A 21,848-nucleotide genomic window follows, 5' to 3' on the forward strand; every position below is an offset into this window, starting at 1 on the left:
AGGGTCCTGGTGGCCCAGGCTGGCGGTCAGGCCTGATGGAGATCAGAGTCCTTCATCAAGGCCACCGGGGGCTACAGGCATGGACTCAGCCGTGGGGAATGGCCTGGGCGCTGAGGGCCGGTGGCAGGCCCTGCCTGAGCGCCCACCTCAGGGTCTTGCCCAGGGCGGGCCCCGTGCCCTGGCCGCGGCTGTCCCTGAGCAGGCCCTGTGCACAACTGTCTACACATCATGTCTAGGAGGAGAGCACGAGGGGAAGAGATCCATTAAAATTACGGCAGAGTGAGGACGGAGGGGCTGAGGCAACCTCACCAGCCGCGGGATCAAACCAGAGGCAGCCGGTCCCAGGCACCAGGAGGGTCGCAGCACTCCTCACACGGGCGCCCGAGCGGGCCTTGCCCTCCCCCACTGCCCCCGCCGCCCCAAGTCACCTGAAGGGGGGCCCTGAAGGGCTGGGCAAGGGGAACACACGCGGCGAGGGAAATCAGCAGCCCCACGGGAATTAAGGCCATGGGGGGGGGGGGCTGAAGCCTCCGCTTGCTTCGCACAGACCTAGTGGCCTCCACTGGCTGCTGCACTACTCTGGGCCTCAGTTTCCTCATCAGGAAACACACATCTTTTTTTTTTTTAACGTTTTATTTATTTATTCATGAGAGACACATGGAGAGAGTCAGAGACACAGGCAGAGGGAGAAGCAGGCTCCCTGCGGGGAGCCCAACGTGGACTTGATCCCAGAACCCCGGGATCATGACCTGAGCCAAAGGCAGATGCTCACCACCGAGCCACCCAGGTGTCCAGGAAATGGACATCTTAACCCCAATTTTTAAAACTGTCACAAGGACTGGCAGGAACATATTACACAAGATCATGGGGTGCCTGAGTGGCGCAGTGGGTTAAGCCTCTGACTCCTGATTTCAGCTCAGGTCATGATCTCAGGGTCATGAGACCGAGCCCCACGTCAGGCTCTGTGCTCAGCGTGGATCCACCTGGATCCTCTCTCCCTCTGCCCTTCCCTCCTCCTCCCCGCATGCACTCCCTCTCTTAAAATAAAACCAAACAACAACAACCCAATTACCATGTCACCAGAGGTGCATGCAGATGGCCTCAGGTAAGTGTGAGTTGCTGTCATTGCTGCTGGGGTCACCGGGCTCCCCCTCCCCCGGGCCCTACTTCCTCTCTGGCTTCCTCCCCCAGCCCCTCAGGGCCGCAGCCCCTGACCGGGCTTCCTGCTGCAGAGGTTGGTTCTTTCTTCCCTTTCCCCTCCCCACATGGCTCCTGCCTCATCTCTGGCCCATATCTTTTTTTTTTTAAACTAATAAATTTATTTTTTATTTTTATTTTATTATTTTTATTTTTATTTATTTTATTAATAAAATTTTATTTTATTTTTATTTTTTATTTTACCAATAAAAATACAGAATACATACAGAATAACACCCGGTGCTCATCCCATCAAGTGCCCCCCTCAGTGCCCGCCACCCAGTCCTCCCCACCCCCTGCCCTCTTCCCCTTCCATCACCCCTAGTTCATTTCCCAGAGTTAGGAGTCTTCCATGTTCTGTCAGATCTTACTTCTGACCATTCCTCAGTAGTGTCCTTCCTCTGCACCCAGCACCGGCGGGATCGTGTCGCAAGACGAATCCATCCGATTCTCTACCACCAGCAGCTGACACTCAGGTACCACTGAGAAGAAAATACACGCTGCCACAAGGTGTGATTGGGGCTGGGGAGGGGGGCGTGTGCAGAGAGCTGCAGGGTCACGGGAAAGGGCATCGGACTCAGCCCCAAGGTCCCAGAGGTGCCAGTGAAGAGGAGGGATAATCACAAGAGGGGACACTGTAATGTAGCGCATGTGGCCCTCACAACAAGCCTACAGGCAGGTTCTAGTTTCAACTCCATGGTACAGATGAAGAGACTGAGGCCCTGAGGGGTTGTGGCGTGATGTCACAAACTGAAGAGTGCCAAGGCCAGGACTGCAATCCAGAGACAGGGCCCTGGCCCCAGGCTAGAGTTCTGCCTCTCTCCCACGGGGGTAGAGGAACTTGCCAGGCAGAGGAAAGGGTGGGAGCAGAGGAAGGTCATAGCACAGTGAGAAATAGGGGCCCTTTTGCTTCTCCAATCAGCAGAGCCAGAGGGCACAGCAGGCACCTTATTCTGCAGGTGTCCGGAAACTCCTGGAAACCCCCATATCCCCTCTACAAAGAGAGTCCTGTCCAGACGCTGGATCCAAGCATCGTGCATGGAGAGAGGATGTTCAAAGCAGAGAAGGTACTCCAGGTACTGGGGCGAGGACAGGGTTTGAGCTCTGCGTTTTTCACCCAGAGGCTCCGTGACTTTGCACAGTTTCCTGTCTCTGGCCAAGACCCTATCCCCTCAGTTCCACAAGGTTGATGAGGCCTGCCCCCGTCACTGAACAGCGTCCAGAATGCTCTGTCCCCATATGGGCTCCATAGCACAGCCTGCTTTTACGATGATCATTACAGGGAAATTGGCTGCCTTCATGTTCTTTCCTGCCCGTGGCTCCCACTCGGACCCCTTGGCTGTAATTTGGCAAAAGGGAAGAAAAGGCTAAGGGCGGCTTACGGATCTCATTAAGCATGCCATGTTTGATCTACTTTCTCACCTTTTGTCCACCCAGCCACTCTGTGAAGCAGGGGCTAACATCCTGATTTTACAGATGAGGAAACTGAAGCCCCCGGGGGGTTAAACAACTGGCCTCCAGTTTGCACAGAAAGAAAGAAACAGGATCAGGATTCGAATCCCATTCTGCTCGCCTCTGGAGCCAGAGCTCTCCTCACCCTGTCCCAGGTAAGATGGCTCAGCACGATCCTGCACGTCACTCAAAATGACCCACGGTGGTGGCTCTACCGGGCCCGGGCCGCCTACCGCGCCTCCACCGGAGTGTGCCAGGATGTAGACAAGAGGGGCCCCTGGGGCTCTGCTTCTCCACTAGCTGATGGGTGGCCTCGCTCAAGATCCTCCATCTCTCTGAGCCTCATCTTTCTTACCCGGAAGACGGGGAACATAAGTTCTGTCCTGTCCTATTCACAAGGATGCGGTAAGGATAAAATATACACTATTCTGTTCAGGACACAGGATGATTAATAATGCAGTTGTTCTCCCACTTGCACAAAACCTGAACCGGCAAAGTGAAATATACAAAATAGATTAAGCAGAGGGTAATTATTCATTTTGCAAAAGAGTTCTTCACTCTACAAAAGAGATGCACTGATGGTTCTTTCTTCAAGCACCAGCTATCTTTGCGAGCTTAAAAATCAAATCTCATTTATAAAATTAAAGCGAGAAAGAATGATGATTTTCCAGATGTGCACGGAGTACAATGGGCCACACACAGGGATGTGTTCTGAGCCAGCCATCCACGCCCTGAAGTAAGGGGGTCCGGACACCCCAAGGATGGAGCCTTTGTCTCCTGCTGGTGAGGACTTGGGGGAAAACAAAGAGAACCGGTGGGCAGCATGTGGCATCTGCACTCTGTTCAGAGGGGGCTCTTCCTCAGAGTGACCTCAGCCTCAGCTCGAGGCAGATGGGCAGGGTCACAGCTATAGCTTCCCTGGGAAACTGGAGAACTGTCATCTGCAGCACTTCCATCTGGAATATGATACCATTTTACATAATGTGTATGTTCAGCTGAACCCAGCTAAGTTCCACTTTGCTAATCTCATTTCTGATTATATCCATATTCATGGTCTTCCTCTCCCCCTCCTTCTGGGCTCTCTTCTGGGCAACAGTTCTCTCTTCTCTTCTCCGTCACCCTTTCTGTGTTTCAGTCTTTGTGCGTTTGCTCCTGCCTCAGTTTCCCTCTTTGGTCTCTGTGTTTTCTGTGTGTGCCGTTCTCTCATTGTGCACCTCTTCCTTCCTCACTGCGCACCCTCCTGTAAGCCTGGTTCCTCTGTAGCCCTCAACAGTGAAAGGAACTTGAGGGTAAGTCAGACAGGCGCAAGGTAAGTCCCCAGACCCACTTTGTCCACAAAAGAGACGAAACAAGGGCAGTCTGCCTACTTCGAGGGTTAATGTAATGATTACATAAGATAAGGTAAGTAAAGGTGCCTAGAGCAGAGAACACAGTCACATCCCGGTAATTCCACTCCCCCTACTTTTCTTCCTCTTTATCTGGAGTTTTCTGCATTCCCCTCCTTTCCCGTCACTTCCCATCTATTCGCTCTTAGTCCCATTCTCACACAGGCACACACACCTGAGCCCCTGCCTCACCCGCTGCCCCAGGCCCTCTCCCTTATCCATCCCCAGACCTCGCCCTCTTACCCTTCTGCCCCTAATGGGATCCACCCCCTTACCCCTCCCCAGATCCCACCCCTTTACCCCTCCCTAGATCCCACCCCTTTACCCCTTTAACCCTCTCCAGATCCCACCCCTTTACGACTCCCCAGGCTCCACCCCTTATCCCTTCCCATTTCCCACCCCCTTACCCCTCCCCAGATCTTACCCCTTTACCTCTTCCCAGGCTCCACCCATCTCCAGGCCCCGCCCCTTTATCACTTTCCAGGCCCCACCCCTTTACCTATCCCAAGGCTCCACCCCCTTACCCCTCTCCAGGCCCCGCCCCTTTACCTTTCCCCAGGCTCCACCCCTCTCCAGGCCCCGCCCCTCTATCCCTTCCTTACCCTTCCTCAGGGTCTACCCTTCAGCCACCCCTACCCCAGGCCAACTCCTCAATCCCAGCCCCAGTCTCTGCCCCTCTCCCCCTACCCCAAAAAGCCCCCACATTCTGACAATGATTTAATTACAGAACAGCACAGGTTCCCATTATACTAAGACACACATTTTTTCACAAAATATTTTTATGGTACATTTACTGGTATATGATGGAGAATCTTTATGAATCATTAAAATTAAGCAACATGTGTCTACGTGGCCTGTACCAGGCTTCACCAGGGAGTCAGGCTTTGCTATTAAGTCCATTTCGGGCCTTTTGAAAGGTTGTAGCAGACCCTTCATACTGTACAGGGTGAGCCACTGACCTCGCCTGACTTGTGTGAAGCATCCTGAATTCCTGGATGCCCTGTCCTGAGGGACAGCCTCGGTGTGATCAGCATCAAATCCATACACCTCCTGACCCCTGTTGTCTGGTAGAAACTCATCTATTGAATTTTAATTAAAAAGACCATTTAACAAAAAATAACCAAAAGACTGGAACAACACACACACACACACACACACACACACACACACACTTCTCAGAGACCTTCCCCTTCATCACCTGCATTGAAGTGGAAGCTGCCCTCAGTGTAGGAGAAGAGAAAGGGCAGTGTGGTGTAATGGGCTGGCTCCCATCAAGCAACCAGAAAAGGCTAGTGCTATTGTGGAGCGATGTGTTTTAACCAGTTTTGTGGAGGCCACTTCTGCTCAGAAATCTGTCAGCACGCCTTCCATTCCACCATGATTAAGACTTGTGGGTTAAGCGTTGTCAGCACTGGGGGTTCTTTTTGCCCCTGATTCAATAATTCTCATTTGTTGAACACATATATTTGCCATATTATGTAGCAGGTACTTTGTACTGATTACAATCATCACAATAACCTAGTAAAGGTGAATACCTTTTCCTTTGATAAAAGAGAGCAGGAAATTGAAGCTTGGGGAAAATTAAGCAATTTGCTCACAACTGCCCCGATAGTTTCAGGCAGAGCCAAGATTTTAACCCAGGTCTGCCTGACTTCAGTGCTTCCATTTTTTTCCCCTTTTCCTCTGACTGCCTCTCCAAAAACAAAACAGCCCACACTGGGGGCAGCTTGATTTTGAGCAAATGGAGGTGGTGGCAGTGTCTCATCTGCTTCTCTTCCTGGTGACTGACTCAGCCTTGAGTCTCAGTCAATGTTTGTGAAAGAAAGACGTTAATGAAGCTGACGAGGAACTCGCCATGCCCCAGATGTCCTGCACAGAAACACTTATTTGCATGAATGGGTGGATTGGATCATAAGCCTGGAGACAAACCTGAAAAAACACTGCCAGAAGCTGATACCACCACCTTCAAATGTTGTAAAAGATTTCTGAAGGCATTGGCCCAGCCGGGGGCCTACATACCAGGGATAAAATAATCTGATTGCTGAAGTTGTTCTCAAGGGATGGAGAAAGCAAGCTTGAGCATGGTGGTCAGGAGACCTCTACTCTACCACGAACTTCCTGAATGACTTGAACAAAGTCCCTGATGCTCTATGAGCCCCAGCCTCATCAGCTGTAGAAAGGTGTTAGACTGGAGGGTCTGCATGGTTCTTCCCAGCCTGGACCTCTTTGCTCTTTGCACCTCTAGCTGGGTCCTACAGCAGAATCTTCAAAGGCTTCTCAGGGGAAAGGTTAGAGAGGCCACTGTCATGAGTTAATACTTTTCCCTCCCAAGATTAAGGGGCGCTCAGGGCTGTGCAATGAAGGGTTGACACCCTCAGATAAGCGCCCCCTGAGATTTTGTGCCCAAGCCTCCTCCCTCATGCCTCCCTGAGTCCCAGCCCTGCTTGGCACAGTGCTCACTGTAGTGAGCTCCACTTGTAGTGCATGTTCATGTCACTGGTTCACTTCTCCTGTCATCCTAGGTCATGGGTGTCTGTTATTGTCCAAATGTTTGTGTCTCCCCAAATTCATATGTTGGAGCCCCTAACACCCAACATGATGGTATTTGGAGGTGGAGCCCTTCGGAAATAATCAGGGTGAGATGAGGTCATGAAGCGGGCCCTTGTGATGGGATTATAAGAAACAAGGAGGTAGATCTCGTACTTTCTCCACACACACTGCAGAAAGGTCACGTGAGGACACAGATAAAAGTCAAGAAGTTGGTCTTCCACAAGCAGAAAGGTAACTCTCACCAGGAACCAATTCAGTGGTATCTTGATGTTAGACTTACCAGTCTCCTGGGCTGTGAGAAATAAGGTTCTGTTGTTCAAGCCACTAGATATTTTGTTATAACAGCCCAAGTGACTAAGACAGTGTCATCCTCTCCCGGATCTTCAGAGACAGTGTGAAAACTGGTCCTGGATCTCATACACATGTGGGGGACATAGTTTTGTATCCCTCCTTTCTGATGTCAAAAGTATGGAACCAGTTTGTTAGAAAACACCAAGGGACAGAGATGGCAGCTTCTTTTGTTGATTCTCCCCAACACTGGGCACAATGCCCAACATATAATTTGTGTTCAGTGAATCATTGCAATGAATGAAATGCAGTATCTTGATTCCAATAACTTCTTTCTGCACCACCGTGACCACCCTGGCCCAAGCCACCATCGCTTCTAACCTGGATAATCCAATCAGTCTCCTACATAGCGTCCCCTGCTACCACTCTTGCCTGTTCCCTATAGATTTTTCTCAATGGAGTGGCCACAGTGATCTTTTTAAAATTAAGTTAGGTGACATCAGTCCTCAGGTCAGAACGCTCCTCTGGCTTCTTACTGAGCTCAGGATGAAAGCTAATGTTCTTACAATGTCCTGCAAGGCTCTGGCCTTCTGGTCCCCTGCTGATCCCAGCTCCTAATACTCACCTAGTGTCCAATGAAGCTCATGAACATTCTCCTATGTGATCTTCCTCAAATATTCGAGGCACAGCCTTCTCTCAGAGCCTTTGTCTCGGCCATTCCCTCCGCCTGCACTCTGCTTTCCCTAGATATCCACAAAGTATGCTTTGCTCCCACACCTCCCTGGTCATGCCCGCCTTGAACACCCTACTTAAATTTGCAACCACCCCTCTCCTTCTCATTCACAGCCCAGTCTTCCTGCAGCTTCTTTATAAAAAAAATCATCTTCTAACATAGGATATAATTTATTTGTTATTACATATACTCTAATTATCTATTTGTCTCCTGCCCCCACTAGGGTATGACCTCTATGATGGCCACAATTTTTATCTATTCTGTTCATTCTTGTCAGCACCTGAGATCCAGCTTGAATTAGATGATTGAGAAATAAATACCAGTTGAATATTAAATGAACAAATACATAAATGAATGAATACCAAAACCACTTCTTTAACTCAGATGTCAAAATCAATTTACTAGACCAACAACAGATTGGCAATTTTTTCCTGTGAAGGCCCAGTTGGTAAATATATTAGCTTTTGCAAGCCACAGTCATGACTTCTCAACCATGTTATGGTAGCAAAGACTCATAGGCAATATGTAAACTAATGGGTATGGCTGTATTTCAATACAACTTTATTAATGAAAAACAGCAGTTGTGCTGTGGGCTGTAGTCTGTGGACCCCTAAACTAGACTAAGCTCCATCAGGGCACAGCATAGCACCTAGCACAGCACTGCTACTCAAGAAATAATTTGAAAGAAGCAACATATATGTGAAATGTAGCTCTACTCTTTACCCTGTGTCACAGCGCTGTCCCAGTGAACTTGCTGTATTGGAAATGTTCTACATCTATACTCTCCAATATGGCAACCACTAGCCACATGTAGCTATTGAACACTTGAAATGCGATGTGAATTAATTAAATAGCCACATATGGGTAGGAGGCAGCCAATTGGACACAGTAGCTCAATCACAACATTGTTTTGCTTCATGATCCAACTCTAGTCCCCCCGGCCCCCAGGAAATCTGACCTGACTTCTAAGGCTCACGGTAACTGTCTTTTTTTTTTTTAATCCTACGATTCTCATTTCATGCAATTCATGTTTTGACCATAGCTATAACAATACTTAGTGTTCATTGAGCTTGAGCTTTGTGTACCATGCACTGTGCTAAGTGCTGAGTACATTTTATCTGGTTTAATGCTGGGTAGAGCACTGACTTTCAATGCATATTTGCAATATGCATTCAAAGTTGGAGAGCACTCAGAGAAAATCTAATGTACAGCTGATCCTTGAACAACATGAGGGATGGGGTGCCAGGCCCTAGGCACAATTGAAAATCCGTGTATAATTTTTGACTCTCCAAAATTTAATTACTAATAGCCTACTGTTGACTGGGAAGCCTTACTGACAACCTAAATAATCAATGAACACATATTCTGTATGTTGTATGTATTATATCTTGTATTATTACAATAAAGTAGACTAGAGAAAAGAAAATGTTATTAAGAAAATCATAAAAAAAAGAAAGTACATCTGTACATCAGTATCATACTGTGTTTCTCGAAAAAAATTTGCATGTAAGCAGACCTGCACGGTCCAAGCCTGTGTTGTTCATGGGTCAACTCTAATTTCCTCTTATATTATACACAGAGAAACTGAGGCCCAGAGAACAAAGTGACATGTCAAAGGTCATACTATCAGTCAAAATTGAAAATCTAGTAGTGAAGCTCATGGACTTTGTCTCCAAATCCAATGTTTGTTCTTTCATTCACTCATTCCATCATTCATGATTAAACATCAACAGTGTACTGGACAATTTGCTGGGTTTGGGGTTAAATGACATATACCACAGGTGCAATCTTCACCTTTATATAGCACGTGGTCTCTTGGAGAGCTAGGAATTGAACATATAATTAGAAGTTGTGCCCACTTGACGGGATGAGCACTGGGTGTTATTCTGTATGTTGGCAAATTGAACACCAATAAAAAATAAATTTATTTAAAAAAAAGAAGTTGTGCCCAGATAACACAGATTAGTGGTTAAGAGGATATGCTCTGAACCCCAACTTCTAGTATTCCAAACTAGACTCTACCACTTCCTAAATATGTGACTTTGGGAAAATCTATTAACTCACATGATTTGATTTCCTCATCTGTAAAATGGTCATAGCAGCATATTACACCAATTCTAAGACACATGGCTTTCCACATTTTCATACTCTTGAAATGAGGGCTTGTGTGTTGTTAATATCTTAATGGATTTTTTCTTAGTGGTAAATTAAATATTGGCACATGTATCTAACCGTGTCTTGCTTCAGTTAAAATATGATTGTATCTACCTTCTAGGGCTATTGAGGGGATTAAATAATATATGTGAAGCCCTGTGAAGAGACCCTGACACATAGCCTGTACAATGGGCATTATTATTATTATTATTATTATTACTATTATTTACTCTGAAGGAAAAATAAAGTAGTATAATGTTGCTACTCATTGGGAATAACTGAGTCTAGAAGGTCAGCAAAAACCTCCTTGTGGATGAGACATTTAAGCTGAAACATGAAGGGTGAGGAGAAGGAGGAAAGAAAGGGAAGAATAAGGCTCATAAGGAGAGAGGGTGGGTGGAGAGTAGACTGTCGCATGCAGAGGGAACAGCACCTGCAAAGGCCCCGTCACAATGGGTGCTGGAAATGACTCATGATTACCCACTGTAGAATGCTTCACAACATAACTTTACCATCATCTTCCTTTTCCATACGTTTGTTTATTGATACTTCAGTATCAGTAAGGTATTACAGGTATATTTAAACAGTAGGGCAGGCACCACTTACAGAAACACCAAAATACCTTTGTAATACACTTGCTGAATAAAATTAAATGTAGTCTCTAAATGCCTGTAAATTATATTTTTGATGATGAAGCTAATCTTAAAAGCTGAGAGCTTCCCTTCTTTTTGGCATATTCACTCGAGAGGTAATAATCAGAGATACCCCCAAGTTATCTTCCCACTTGCAACTTTACCAGATGATGCTTCAGACCTCTCATAGCCTCTTCCTTTCAAGGTCAGAAGCAAAGGCTACCTTGGACTTTGGTGAGGCTGGCAACCTCCCTGTAAGAAAACATTTTCAAGTTCCTTTTTTGCAGTCCATTCTAACCTTCTTGTCCTTCCAAATTTTTGAACAGTCATTCCTGCTGCTTTCTGTTGTGGGCTTTCTGAAATTTTATGACCTCATCATTGACACAGATTGTCCTTCTTCAAAAGACCTCAACCCTCTTCTACGACATAACATTTAACAACGCATCTAGACCAAATCTAGCAAGACTCCTGAATAGAGATATAAAATGGTTTCCCTACAACTCATAAATGCTGTCACAGTTCCATCCCTCAGTGCTGTATTTCTCCCTCGCCCCCAGTCTGATGGGTCCTTTTATTTTTTTTCAAGTCAACTTATTCTGTAAATTCTTTGTCCAAAGGATTCATGCCTACCTCTGAGAATTCTCTGCAAATACTTATCAAAGAGAGAATGCCAGAATGTCTCTTTCTTTTCAATGCTAAGCAAACTTCTCAAACACTGACTTCTCAAATAGTAGCTTCTTACTCAGTCTGGGTCCAAATCCCAGCTGTGATACTTAGTAAATATATGACCTTGGGAATTTCATTCAACCTGCTTTAAGACATAGCTTCTTGTATGAAAAGTAGAAGCAACAATAACTATATAGACATATTGCTATCAAACTCAAGATAGTTATAGAAAGCCACAGCAATTATGCTTGGTACACAATAAGTGCATAATAAACTGTAGATGTTATTATTGTTACCCCAGTATTAATGTACCCCATGATATCATACTAAAACTCCACCATGCCTCTCTTAACTGTAAGCTATCTCTGGCCATTGCCTAACACCCCCACCCCCATCTATAATATATAGGCAATGAACCTGCATCAAATGGATCTGATGAGATAAATGGTATTTTATGGTTAACATTCATTTTGTGGCCTTTAAACAGAAAAAAAAAAAACACTTGGTTTTGAATGTTTTTGTTGGAAAAAAATTTTTTTAAAGTTTGATTTCATTATCTCACATGTTTGAATAATGAGGCACAGGGTCCATTAATTGACAATAAGTTTAGATGAATTTTGTTTAATTCAGGTTCTAGTAAAGCTCTGAACCAAAGAATGGTGATGCAGAGAGCATTATGAATTCTGAGAATAAGAGTGACTCACTTCATGGAAGTTTGATTTCCCTAGTTGAGGCCCACTGGAATAAGAACCTGGTTTGATACAGTAATTATAAACCTATAAAGGATAGAACTTACTTTGAGTTCAAAAGACTAGTGGTACCCACCTCAAAGAAGGAGACTTTCAGAAGAGAGCTGTACCAGGTAAAAGTCTTTAGCAAAAACCCTTAGCCAAAATGTCATTGTCAATATTTAGAGAGCTGTCCATGGTTCTGACAACAGAACCATGCACCCAACCCACTGATCAAGCCCTGATATCTCAACAAAAGTGGTTTCCCATCCATTCATTCAGCTATTCATTTAATCATCCATCCATCCATCCATCCATCCATCCATCCATCCATCCATCCAAGAAAAGAGGTATTGATGCAGGAACTGTTTCTGTGACTGAGCTACAGCAATAAATAGGATGAGCACAGGACAAGTTTCAATAAAACTTATGTTCTCATACACAAATCTCTCTTCTTTGGTCTGCCAGGAAGTTGGCTCTCAATGAATAATCTCAATTTACTTAACTGTGTATCTTATCCATGCTCCAACTTACTTAAATCCTACATATCTGGTACCTGGAAACACCCATGCTACAGTCTGCTCAAGGCAGGGACATTCTCCATCTCTGAATTCTTGAACTTACAACTTCACAAAGTCCTTGTGTCCCATTAAACTTTAATAATACAAGGCTTAGTAAATAACAAGAATAACCTATAAACATCAGAAATATTTAGTACAGTATAAGACATATATGTGACATAACCACATTCAATGTATTCTCATTTCATATCTTATTGCAAATGCGAAGTGGCTGCTGAAGACATGAAAATAAACTGAATATGATGGTGAACATGACTGAAGTTCACATCAATTTGAAAAGAAAATTCAATCTGCTTTAAATGCCATTTACAAATTGTTTCAATCATACTTACACTGTAAGTTATTAGTGCGCAAAAGGTCATAGAAACATGAATTTTGAGCTGAGAAATATCTTAGGAATTATTCAGCGTTGTAATTCATATCTTGCCGCTAATTTACTGAGCGACACTGGGCAACTTGCTTAGCCTCAGTGGCCTTCAGCCTCATTAGATCAGACTAGATGATCACTAGGGATCTTTCTTGCAGTAAAAGTTGTTTCCACTAATTTCTTTGTGGAAGAGAATGAACATAAAGTTCACAGTGTATGCCATACTCAAGGTCAAATGACAAATCTGTGGCCAAGCTGGCACTAGGATTGAGAACCTGGGACTTTTTATATTGCACTAGTTTAAAAGTCACATGAGGACTAAATGAAAGGCCAGCAGATAGGAAGTCCAGGTTATGGTAAGTTTCTCTGTTAGGTGATCAGCTGCTAGAGGTCAGGGACAATATCCTATTTTCTTTTTAAATAATTTAACACAGTACACAATGATGTATTAGAGGTGTCTCATGAAATATTTATTAAATTAATTGAAAAATATATTGAATTAACTATGCGAAGCCCCTAGGGCCTGCAAAACTGATTATAAAATAGCATTAGACACTATGTTTTGAGTGCCTACCATACATTAAGTACTGTGCTGGGTGTATCTGAAATGTTATTTTTCATCTCATTCTCACAGCACCCTGCCAAATAGGACTTGCTCTCATTTTTTACATACACAAAAAAAGAAGGCTTGAATATATTAAACGACTTTCCCAAAGCCCTACTTCCAGTACACAGAGAGGCAAAGATTTGAACCTGCTCTGACTCGAAAGGATATTCCAATTCTACTCAAGTTCACTAAATACTTGAATGAATAAATAAAGAAATGAATGAATTACTGACTAAATGCATTACTGTTCTGCTGTTACTTCCTTTGTGTGGGTGAATCCATACTGTCAAAGATTTTGTGTACAGAATTTAGCATGATACCACACATGTGCAGAACTTTAGTAAAGCTGTTTCACCATAGGATTTTCCCTCCATGACATTCTGAAGAGTCAAAGCCAGATCATTTAAATAGTCTGGCACTGCATTGTATGGGACTATAGCAGGTAGTTCTTGAATATTCACTTCTGTCCTCAGGGAGATGAAGCATGATGGTAGCCTATTCTGGAAAGGAGCATAACACCACCCTCTGGCAACATTTTCAGGCCTTCTCTAAGCCTTCATTGAATCCTTCCCTTGCCTTGGTCCTGTATTGGTTTGTTCTCATCCCATTCACCATAATAAAGGTAAATGTTCAATGACTGACCTTCTAAAGAAAAATAAGCCATGACTTGTAACATTAACCAATTTTGTTGGTATACATACCTTCACCATGGCCAATTTTCAAGCTATTTACATGACATATCCAAACAAAGAGTTGGGAAGAGATGACAACAACCAACTCTCATGAGTCTCACGAGCTGTCATACAGGCCAGCTCCAGCACACCATGTAACCACTTCCATAATCAGCCCTGTGGGTGGTACTAATTGTTGAAATCCCTGGAAGAACACACTCGAGCTGGGCTATGGCATACAGCCAGGAAAACTTGGCCAAGTTTATCCATGCATCATGGCAATTATATATTCTTCAGCAGCACTACGTCCCTACTTTTTTCCTTCTTCTTGCTAAGTTTAGAGGAATGATCCTTCTTATTGACACATCCACTAAGGCTTTAAGACATGATGAGCAATGTTGGGACTCTATGACTTTGTTCAGTCCGATAGAAGGAGGAGCTTACTGAAAGGAAGCAAAGCCACTTTTGATAGATCTAAGGCCTGAATATGCACAGGGGTTGGGGGATTAGTTTTTCCATGACGATACCCATAGTCTAATTCTTGATGGAAAGCAAAAGAGGAGAGGCCCAGCTATTCCTTTGGACAGTTAGAGGTTCCCCAAAACACCTGGACAGATATGGAGGGTAGTTTCCCTTTTCCAGTGGCCAACATAGTCTTATTAAATCACTTAGCAGTTATCAGAATCTTCAGATCTTTATCTTTCTAGGAGTTCTCTTCATCTTACCTGTCCAACTTCATCACCTGCCTCCTCCCAGTTCTCCTCCTCCACCTCATACGCAGCACATTCTCTAGATGCCAGCCTAGCTACACTGCTTTCTGGTCCCTAGAATAATTATAAACTTTCTTCCTCCTGATTTCAATCATTAAGGTCCCTCTGTTAAAGGGACCTTCCTACTCACACTCCCTACTGATTCTACAAGGTTCAGCTAAAAGGTCATGCACTCCATGATGCATCTCCTGAAATACCCATCTAGAATACATTTCTCCCTTTTCTCCAGGCATGAGCTACTTTGTTAATGCCTGTTCTTGATTTATCCCACTTTGTGTCTTTTATAATAGCTATATATGAGCATATTATTTTTATCCCTGTGAAAATGTGAAATCCATGAAGGCAGGAACATTGTCCAATTTGTCTGTGATTTCCCATAGCACCTAACACACAAGACTTATGAGTTGTGGAATTAAGAAAATCTTGCTTGAATTGAATCTAACAAATTGAAATAAATTTTTCAAAATGGGTCTGAGTCAAGAACCATGAAAATATATTCAGGGATCTTATGTTCCCATTTCCACTCTTTACCTGTACATAATCCCATATATTTATGTCTTGAATGACTTCTAAGAGTAAGGCACTTTGTTGGACACTGGTGTGGAAAGGATACAGGAGTAAATTAGATACAGTTCCTGCTTTAAGGACCTTATATTAGGCAGGGTAGGCAAATTTCCAAACAATAATTCAAGTTTTAATCAGATTTTGAGTCAACAGAAAACTCTGATGATACTGTAGAAGAAGTCATCCATTCTACCAAGAGGAAAGGAGAGGTAATCAGTGAATGGGATTTTTACAAAGTAGACGATTAAAGGATGGGATACATTTCAGGTAGACAGAGGATCCTGAACTCTAGTCATAAGGTAAAACTTTGCATGGAGTGCTTGAGAGGACTATTGTGAAGATGAGCAGAGTGAAGACCGCAAGGCCAGTGCTCTTGGGGAAGGGGGAAATGGGAGAATGAGGCTGGAGCCTTGTAGCTTGGATGGTTCCTGGTGACTCTGGGAAATAGTTAATTTGAGTTCTGGTGTAAATGAAAATGGAGAAAGAAACTAAAAATCGGTATATAAAATTGTTTCAAGGAACATATAAATTTCCTTTATCCTTTCATGATTTTCTGTGCACTAATTATATGTCAGCATTAGGCTAAGTTTTAAAGATATAGAGATAAGCAAGACACAGGCTTTGAATCTCCCTTTGTTAGCCCTTAACCAAACTTACGATCTGGTGACAGCCCCAGACAAGGAAAGAACAATGGCTGGGTATGGGGATGAGGACTATGACACAGAGAAGTGCAGAGGCAGAGAGAGTACAGAGTACATGAGAGCAGAGAGGAGGGCTCCTCAATCTGGTAGGGCTTTGGGCTGAATGGAATGGAAATAAAAAATAACGCTTGGTCTTCCAGTAAAAGGGGGAGAAAGACATTACAAGAGGGAAAAAACAGCCCACTAAAGGGATGTAGGCATGAGATGGCAGAGCCTTTAGGGAATGACAGGTAACCAGTGTACCTGGAGCCTCGGGTGTGTGGCAAACAGAGATAGAATATAAAGTGGCAGGGGCACCTGGGTGGCTCAGCAGTTGAGTGTCTGCCTTTGTCTCAAGGTATGACCCTGGGGTCCTGAGATCTAGTCCTGCATCAGGCTCCCTGCATCAGGATCTCCCTCTGCCTGTGTCTCTGCCTCTGTGTCTCTCATGAATGGATAAAGATAAAATTTTTTTTTTTAAAAAGAATATAAAGTGGCAGATGTGAGCATCACCTTATCAGATAAATTAACAAAGATGGCAGCTGGGACTTCTACTGTTTGTGTGGAAAACAAGAGGACTATTTGGGAGGAAGAATGTTGAGAGCCTTGGTGCACCAAGAGTCGTCCTTTGCCAGAAGTATCAGCAACAGCTGGTAGCTTTTTAGAAATGTGGACTCTTAAATCCACACTAGACCTGCAGAGGCTTGAAAAACACTTTGTTAAGAGCAAAGGCTCCTAAGTTTGAATCCTGGCTCTGTATCTGCTGGCTACGTTGACTTTGATCCTCTCACTTTTCTTCTCTGGCATCAATATTGTCAGTGATAAAGTTGAGAAGGTCAACCCGGTGGATTCTAGTAGCATTTTCAGGTCTATGGTGTGTATGTGTGTGTGTTTAATTCTAGGGGATTTTGGTAGGAGAGCTGATCTTTTCCAAAACTGGCTAAATGCCTCCTCCTTGAATGACCCCCTGTTTGGAATTATGCCCTCAAGCTTGCAGCTAAAGGAAAAGATCATCAGAAACAATGAACTTGCACCTGAAACCAAATCAGCTGGGAAACCAGAAGGTCAGACCCTCAGGCGCTCACAGCTCTGCTAGCTGGGGCTTTGTGTAGGGAGAGAGGGGAGGGGATCCCTTCTCTTCCCTCTCTCCAATAATCTTGCCTGCGTTTTAAGGAAGGAAAAAGAAAAAGAATGTACAGGATCAGATCCAGAGGCACATAATTCCACGAGGACTCTCCTGGCTGTTGTGTGAGGATAATCGTGTGTGTGTGTGTGTGTGTCTGTGTGTGTGTGTAGGCATGCACATGTTTGGGGAATAAAGAGGTACTGCTTAGGGTGACAGTGCCTTAAAGCCTCTTTTAATTAAAAGAAAGAAGATTCAGCTGTCTGGTCAAATGGTACACTAGAGCTGCATTGCATTTTCCAAATAGTCTCCCCAATAGGCCTATGTAAAGGCTGCAAAAATATGTCTAAACAGGCTCCCAATGAAAGAATAAGAGGGGATGGTGGTCAGAAAACCAAATCCTTGCCCAGCTCTGCAGAGACTCAAGGATCAACCTGGAGAAACCCTCTCTTCACCCCTGAACTGTTGCCCCAGGAGAAATGGAGGAGAACTGGAATAGAGGGAGCATCTCCTTGACCTGGGCTACTGAGAGCCTGCAGCTCGGCAGGGGCTGCCCCATGGACATCGTGCAGTGGGTTTTCCAAGCAAGATGGCCAGACTCTTGTTAATGAAGAAAGAAAAGAAGTTCTACAGGGACTACAGCAAGATACGCTGTAGAGAAGAGCACAGGACTGGGAGCAAGAACAGCTTCATTTCTAACTTGCTCTGGCACCTTGGCAACAACCTTCTCTCTAATTTCTATCTCCTTATTTGTGGACATGAACAGACACCATTGATTAAGTGACAACTATAGGGATGCCTGGGTGGCTCAGCGGTTTAGCGTCTGCTTTCAGCCCAGGGCATGATCTCGGGGTCCGGGATGGAGTCCCACATCGGGCTCCCTGCATGAAGCCTGCTTCTCTATCTGCCTGTGTCTCTGCTTCTCTCATTCCATGTCTCTCAGGAATAAATAAATAAATAAATAAATAAATAAATAAATAAATAAATAAATAAAATCTCACCAAAAAAGGTAACAACTATAAAGAAGATACTGTCCACGTTCTAAGCATTTACTATAAATAAGACAGTGTCTCCTGGGATTAAATACCATGTACCTGCTGTTGACTCCCAAATTTCTGTCTACAGCTAAAATTTCTTTGCATTTGACTTTTGGACCTCGCTGCCTATTTTCTGTCTCTACTTGATGTTTAGTAGTCATCTTGAACTTACATCCAAAACAGTAGCCTTGATCCCCCTCACCTCAATCCCGACCCTCCTATAGCATCATCCTCTGACTCAATGAAAGAGAAGTCCCGCTTCTTCATCCCACTGCTCAGACTGAACCATTTGGAACCACATTTGACTCCTCTCCACTTCTCACCTTTCATATCCAGGAACAAGTCCTGTTAATTCTACCCTCTGAACATGTCTAGAATGTGATCATCTTTTTCCCCTTACCCTGGTGGGTCAAGCCATTGCCAACGCTTGCCTACATTGGAATAATGGTTCCCCTGACCATTGCGTGTAATAACAGCTCCACTCCCACTCCCGGCTTAGCATCCCTTATGCTGTGTGCTCTCCCCCAGCATGCAGCATCACCTGACCGAGCGCATATATCATCATCCTGTCTGCCTGCTGCAGCACGGTCCAACAGAACTTTCTGCAGGGGTGGTAATGTTCTACATCTGAGTGTCCAAGAGGTAGCCATTAGTCACATGGAGCAACACAGCACTGGATATATGGTGAATGTGCCTGGGGAAATGATTGCTGACTTCATTTAATTCTACTTAATTTAAATTTAAACAGCCACATGTGGCTAGTGGCTACCTTGTTAGACGGTATAGACCAAACATCTCCTTAGAATATAAACTTAATTAGAGCAGAGATTATGCCTATTGTTTTCCACTGCTATATCCTGAATGCCTGGGAAAGTGTGTGCCTATTCAATAAACACCTGTGAGATGTCTCAGTAAATGAATATACTAGGGGCTTTCCATGCATTATCTCATTGAATCCTAACAACAATCTCGTGGGTTAGATGCTATTTTCATTCTCTGGTACCTGAGAGAGAGGAAGCGTCTTTCTGAAGAACACCTGGCTAGTTTGCACCCTGTGACCAACATCTCCCCATTTAAGATGAGTAAGTCCTGGGGACCTAACATACAACAGAGTGAACTGTTAACAATGCTGTGTTATAGGGGATCCCTGGGTGGCTCATCGGTTTAGCGCCTGCCTTTGGCCCAGGGCGTGATCCTGGAGACCTGGGATCGAGTCACGCATCGTGCTCCCAGCATGGAGCCTGCTCCTCCCTCTGCCTGTGTCTCTGCCTCACTCTGTCTCTCTGCCTATCATGAATAAATAAAATCTTTTAAAAAATGCTGTGTTATACACTTGACTGTTGCTAAGAGCATAGATCTTAAATGTTATCATCATTAAAAAATGGTATGTGAAGTGATGGGGGTGTTAATGAGTCTTAACGTGGTAATCATCTCATAGTGTATCCACTCATGACATCATCACAGCGTACGCCTTACACGCTCGCAATGTTATGTCAATTATGTCTCAGCAAAGCTAGAAAATATGGCAAAGAACATCCAGCTAGTGAGAGGTGAATAGGATCTGATGATGTTCAGATACCTTGCTTTGCTGAAACTGGACCAGATGCTGTCTGTGGGCCTTTCTACTTCTGGGATTCTGTAGTTTTATAGAACTTTCTGCCTGACCTAGTGATGGCAGCACACAGTTTAACTACCAATGGAACTAATAATGGGCCTTCAGGTAAAACTCATTGTCCATGGCTTGGAAACCATGATGCTTCAGGCAGAAGACGCGCAGGCCATCTTGCAGCTCGCCTCCTCCCTCCCTCCAACCCCAGCCTGGCCCCACGGCTCACCAGTTTCGGGGTCGCAGAGCTGCTCACAGGCGTCTGTTGTCCGCTGTCCGCAGAGGTCCCTCACCCATGGGGAGGTGGCATTGATCTGGTAATACAGGGACAGCTTGGCCGGGTTTAGCCAGTCTGAGACGTCCAGGTAGCTCCCTTCACTCACCACGAAACTGCTTCCTGTGGGTGAACAGAGAGAAAGACGGCTGCTGTCTTCCCAACTGTAGGATGAGGATGTGTCCTGCTGCTGATGCTGCAGGTTGAGAACAGAGGTGGGTGCCTGCGAGCAATCCCTCCACCCCATGTCCCCTGTGCTCAGTTGTCTACCCACAACAACAGGGCATTTTTGCATGTGCCATAGTATCAGCAGCTAGTAGAGAAAAGGACAAATCAGACACAGAGACAGGTCAGCCTAGTGCATAGACATTGGGCTCTTAGGACTCAGATTCAAATCCAGAATCCACCCTTACCTGCCATTGACTGTGCAAGTTACTAAATACCTCTGGGCCTTGGTGACATCATCTGTAAATAGGAATATCAATGGAGGGGATCCCGGGTGGCTCAGTGTTTTAGCAATGCCTTCAGCCCAGGGCGTGATCCTGGAGTCTTGGGATCGAGTCCCACATCAGGCCTACCTGGAGCCTGCTTCTCCCTCTGCCTGGGTCTCTGCCTCTCTCTGTGTGTCTCTCGTGAATAAATAAATAAAATCTTTTAAAAAAAAAAAGGAGTATCAATGGAACCCACCTCGTTGTTGTAAAAATGGAATAAATTAATGTGATAAAATGCTATGCTTAGCTGGGGCCTGACTTGTCCTAGTAAAGAATATTTAAATATTAAAACTTGAAACAAACAAACAAAAAAACCCTGCTACTATCCCTGTCACCCAGGCCACCTCTCCTACCCTCTCCCCACCCCCAACAGGGGTCATTCATGCAACAAAGGCCAGGTATGAGACATTAATGGGAGAGACTAGCTGAATAGCTTCTTGGCCTCCTGGCCCACTTTTTTTTTTTTTTTTTTTTTGTATTAGAGAAAGAGAGGGAGGTATGGGGAGAGAGAGGAATTCAAAGAAATCCAAGGCACCTCTAAAAAAAAAACCCGCATTTGTGCCACATAAAATGCCTCAATGTTGGGGAACAATGGAATTTAGGGTGAACTGGCACTGCAGGTTCTAACAGACTGGAGTAGCTGCAGGCCCGCTCCAGCCAACTCTGGCCACAAATGGATCTAAAAACCAGCAGTACCAGAGTGTCAGCTTTTCTTTAGGAGAGGCTAAAAATTCAGATTTTGATTGCAATCAGTCAATTTAGAAATAATGACTTAACTTTGTTCTTATGCTTGTGTAAGTCAAGGGTGCCTGGGTGGCACAGTTGGTTAAGCCACCAATTCTTGATCTTGGCTCAGGTCATGATCTCAGGGTCTTGGGATCAAGCCCCATGTCAGGCACCCCGCTCAGCAGGGAATCTGCTTCAGGATTCTCTCTCTCTCTCCCTCTGCCCCTCCCTCAGCTTGCTCACACACTCTCTCTCTCTAAAATACATAAATCATAAAAAAATTTGTGTAAGTCAAACAAAAGACTCTACTTTGGAATAATTGCTTTAAAATACTCCCCTTAGTATTATGCTGATTGAAATAAGTCAATTGGAAAAGGACAAACATTATATGGTCTCATTCATTTGGGGAATATAAAAATTAGTGAAAGGGAATAAAGGGAAAGGAGAGAAAATGAGTGAAAATATCAGTGAGGGTGACAAAACATGAGAGACACCTAACTCTGGGAAACAAGGGGTAGTGGAAGTGGAGGTAGGCGGGGGGTTGGGGTGACTGGGTGATGGGCACT

General features: G+C 44.5%; 1 protein-coding gene across 4 annotated transcripts in view; it reads right to left on the minus strand.

Annotated features, from left to right (window-relative positions):
• Positions 1–21,848, minus strand: part of ASTN2 (astrotactin 2) — an 853,772-nt gene that overhangs the window by 459,572 nt on the left and 372,352 nt on the right. For all 4 annotated transcript variants that reach the window (XM_025432065.3, XM_025432067.3, XM_025432064.3 and 1 more), the window contains one exon: positions 20,021–20,188. In XM_025432065.3, the coding sequence (XP_025287850.1) occupies positions 20,021–20,188 (168 nt within the window). The remainder of the gene's footprint in view (positions 1–20,020; positions 20,189–21,848) is intronic.

The sequence above is a fragment of the Canis lupus genome, chromosome 11, assembly GCF_003254725.2.
Source record: "Canis lupus dingo isolate Sandy chromosome 11, ASM325472v2, whole genome shotgun sequence".
Taxonomy (NCBI): domain Eukaryota; kingdom Metazoa; phylum Chordata; class Mammalia; order Carnivora; family Canidae; genus Canis; species Canis lupus.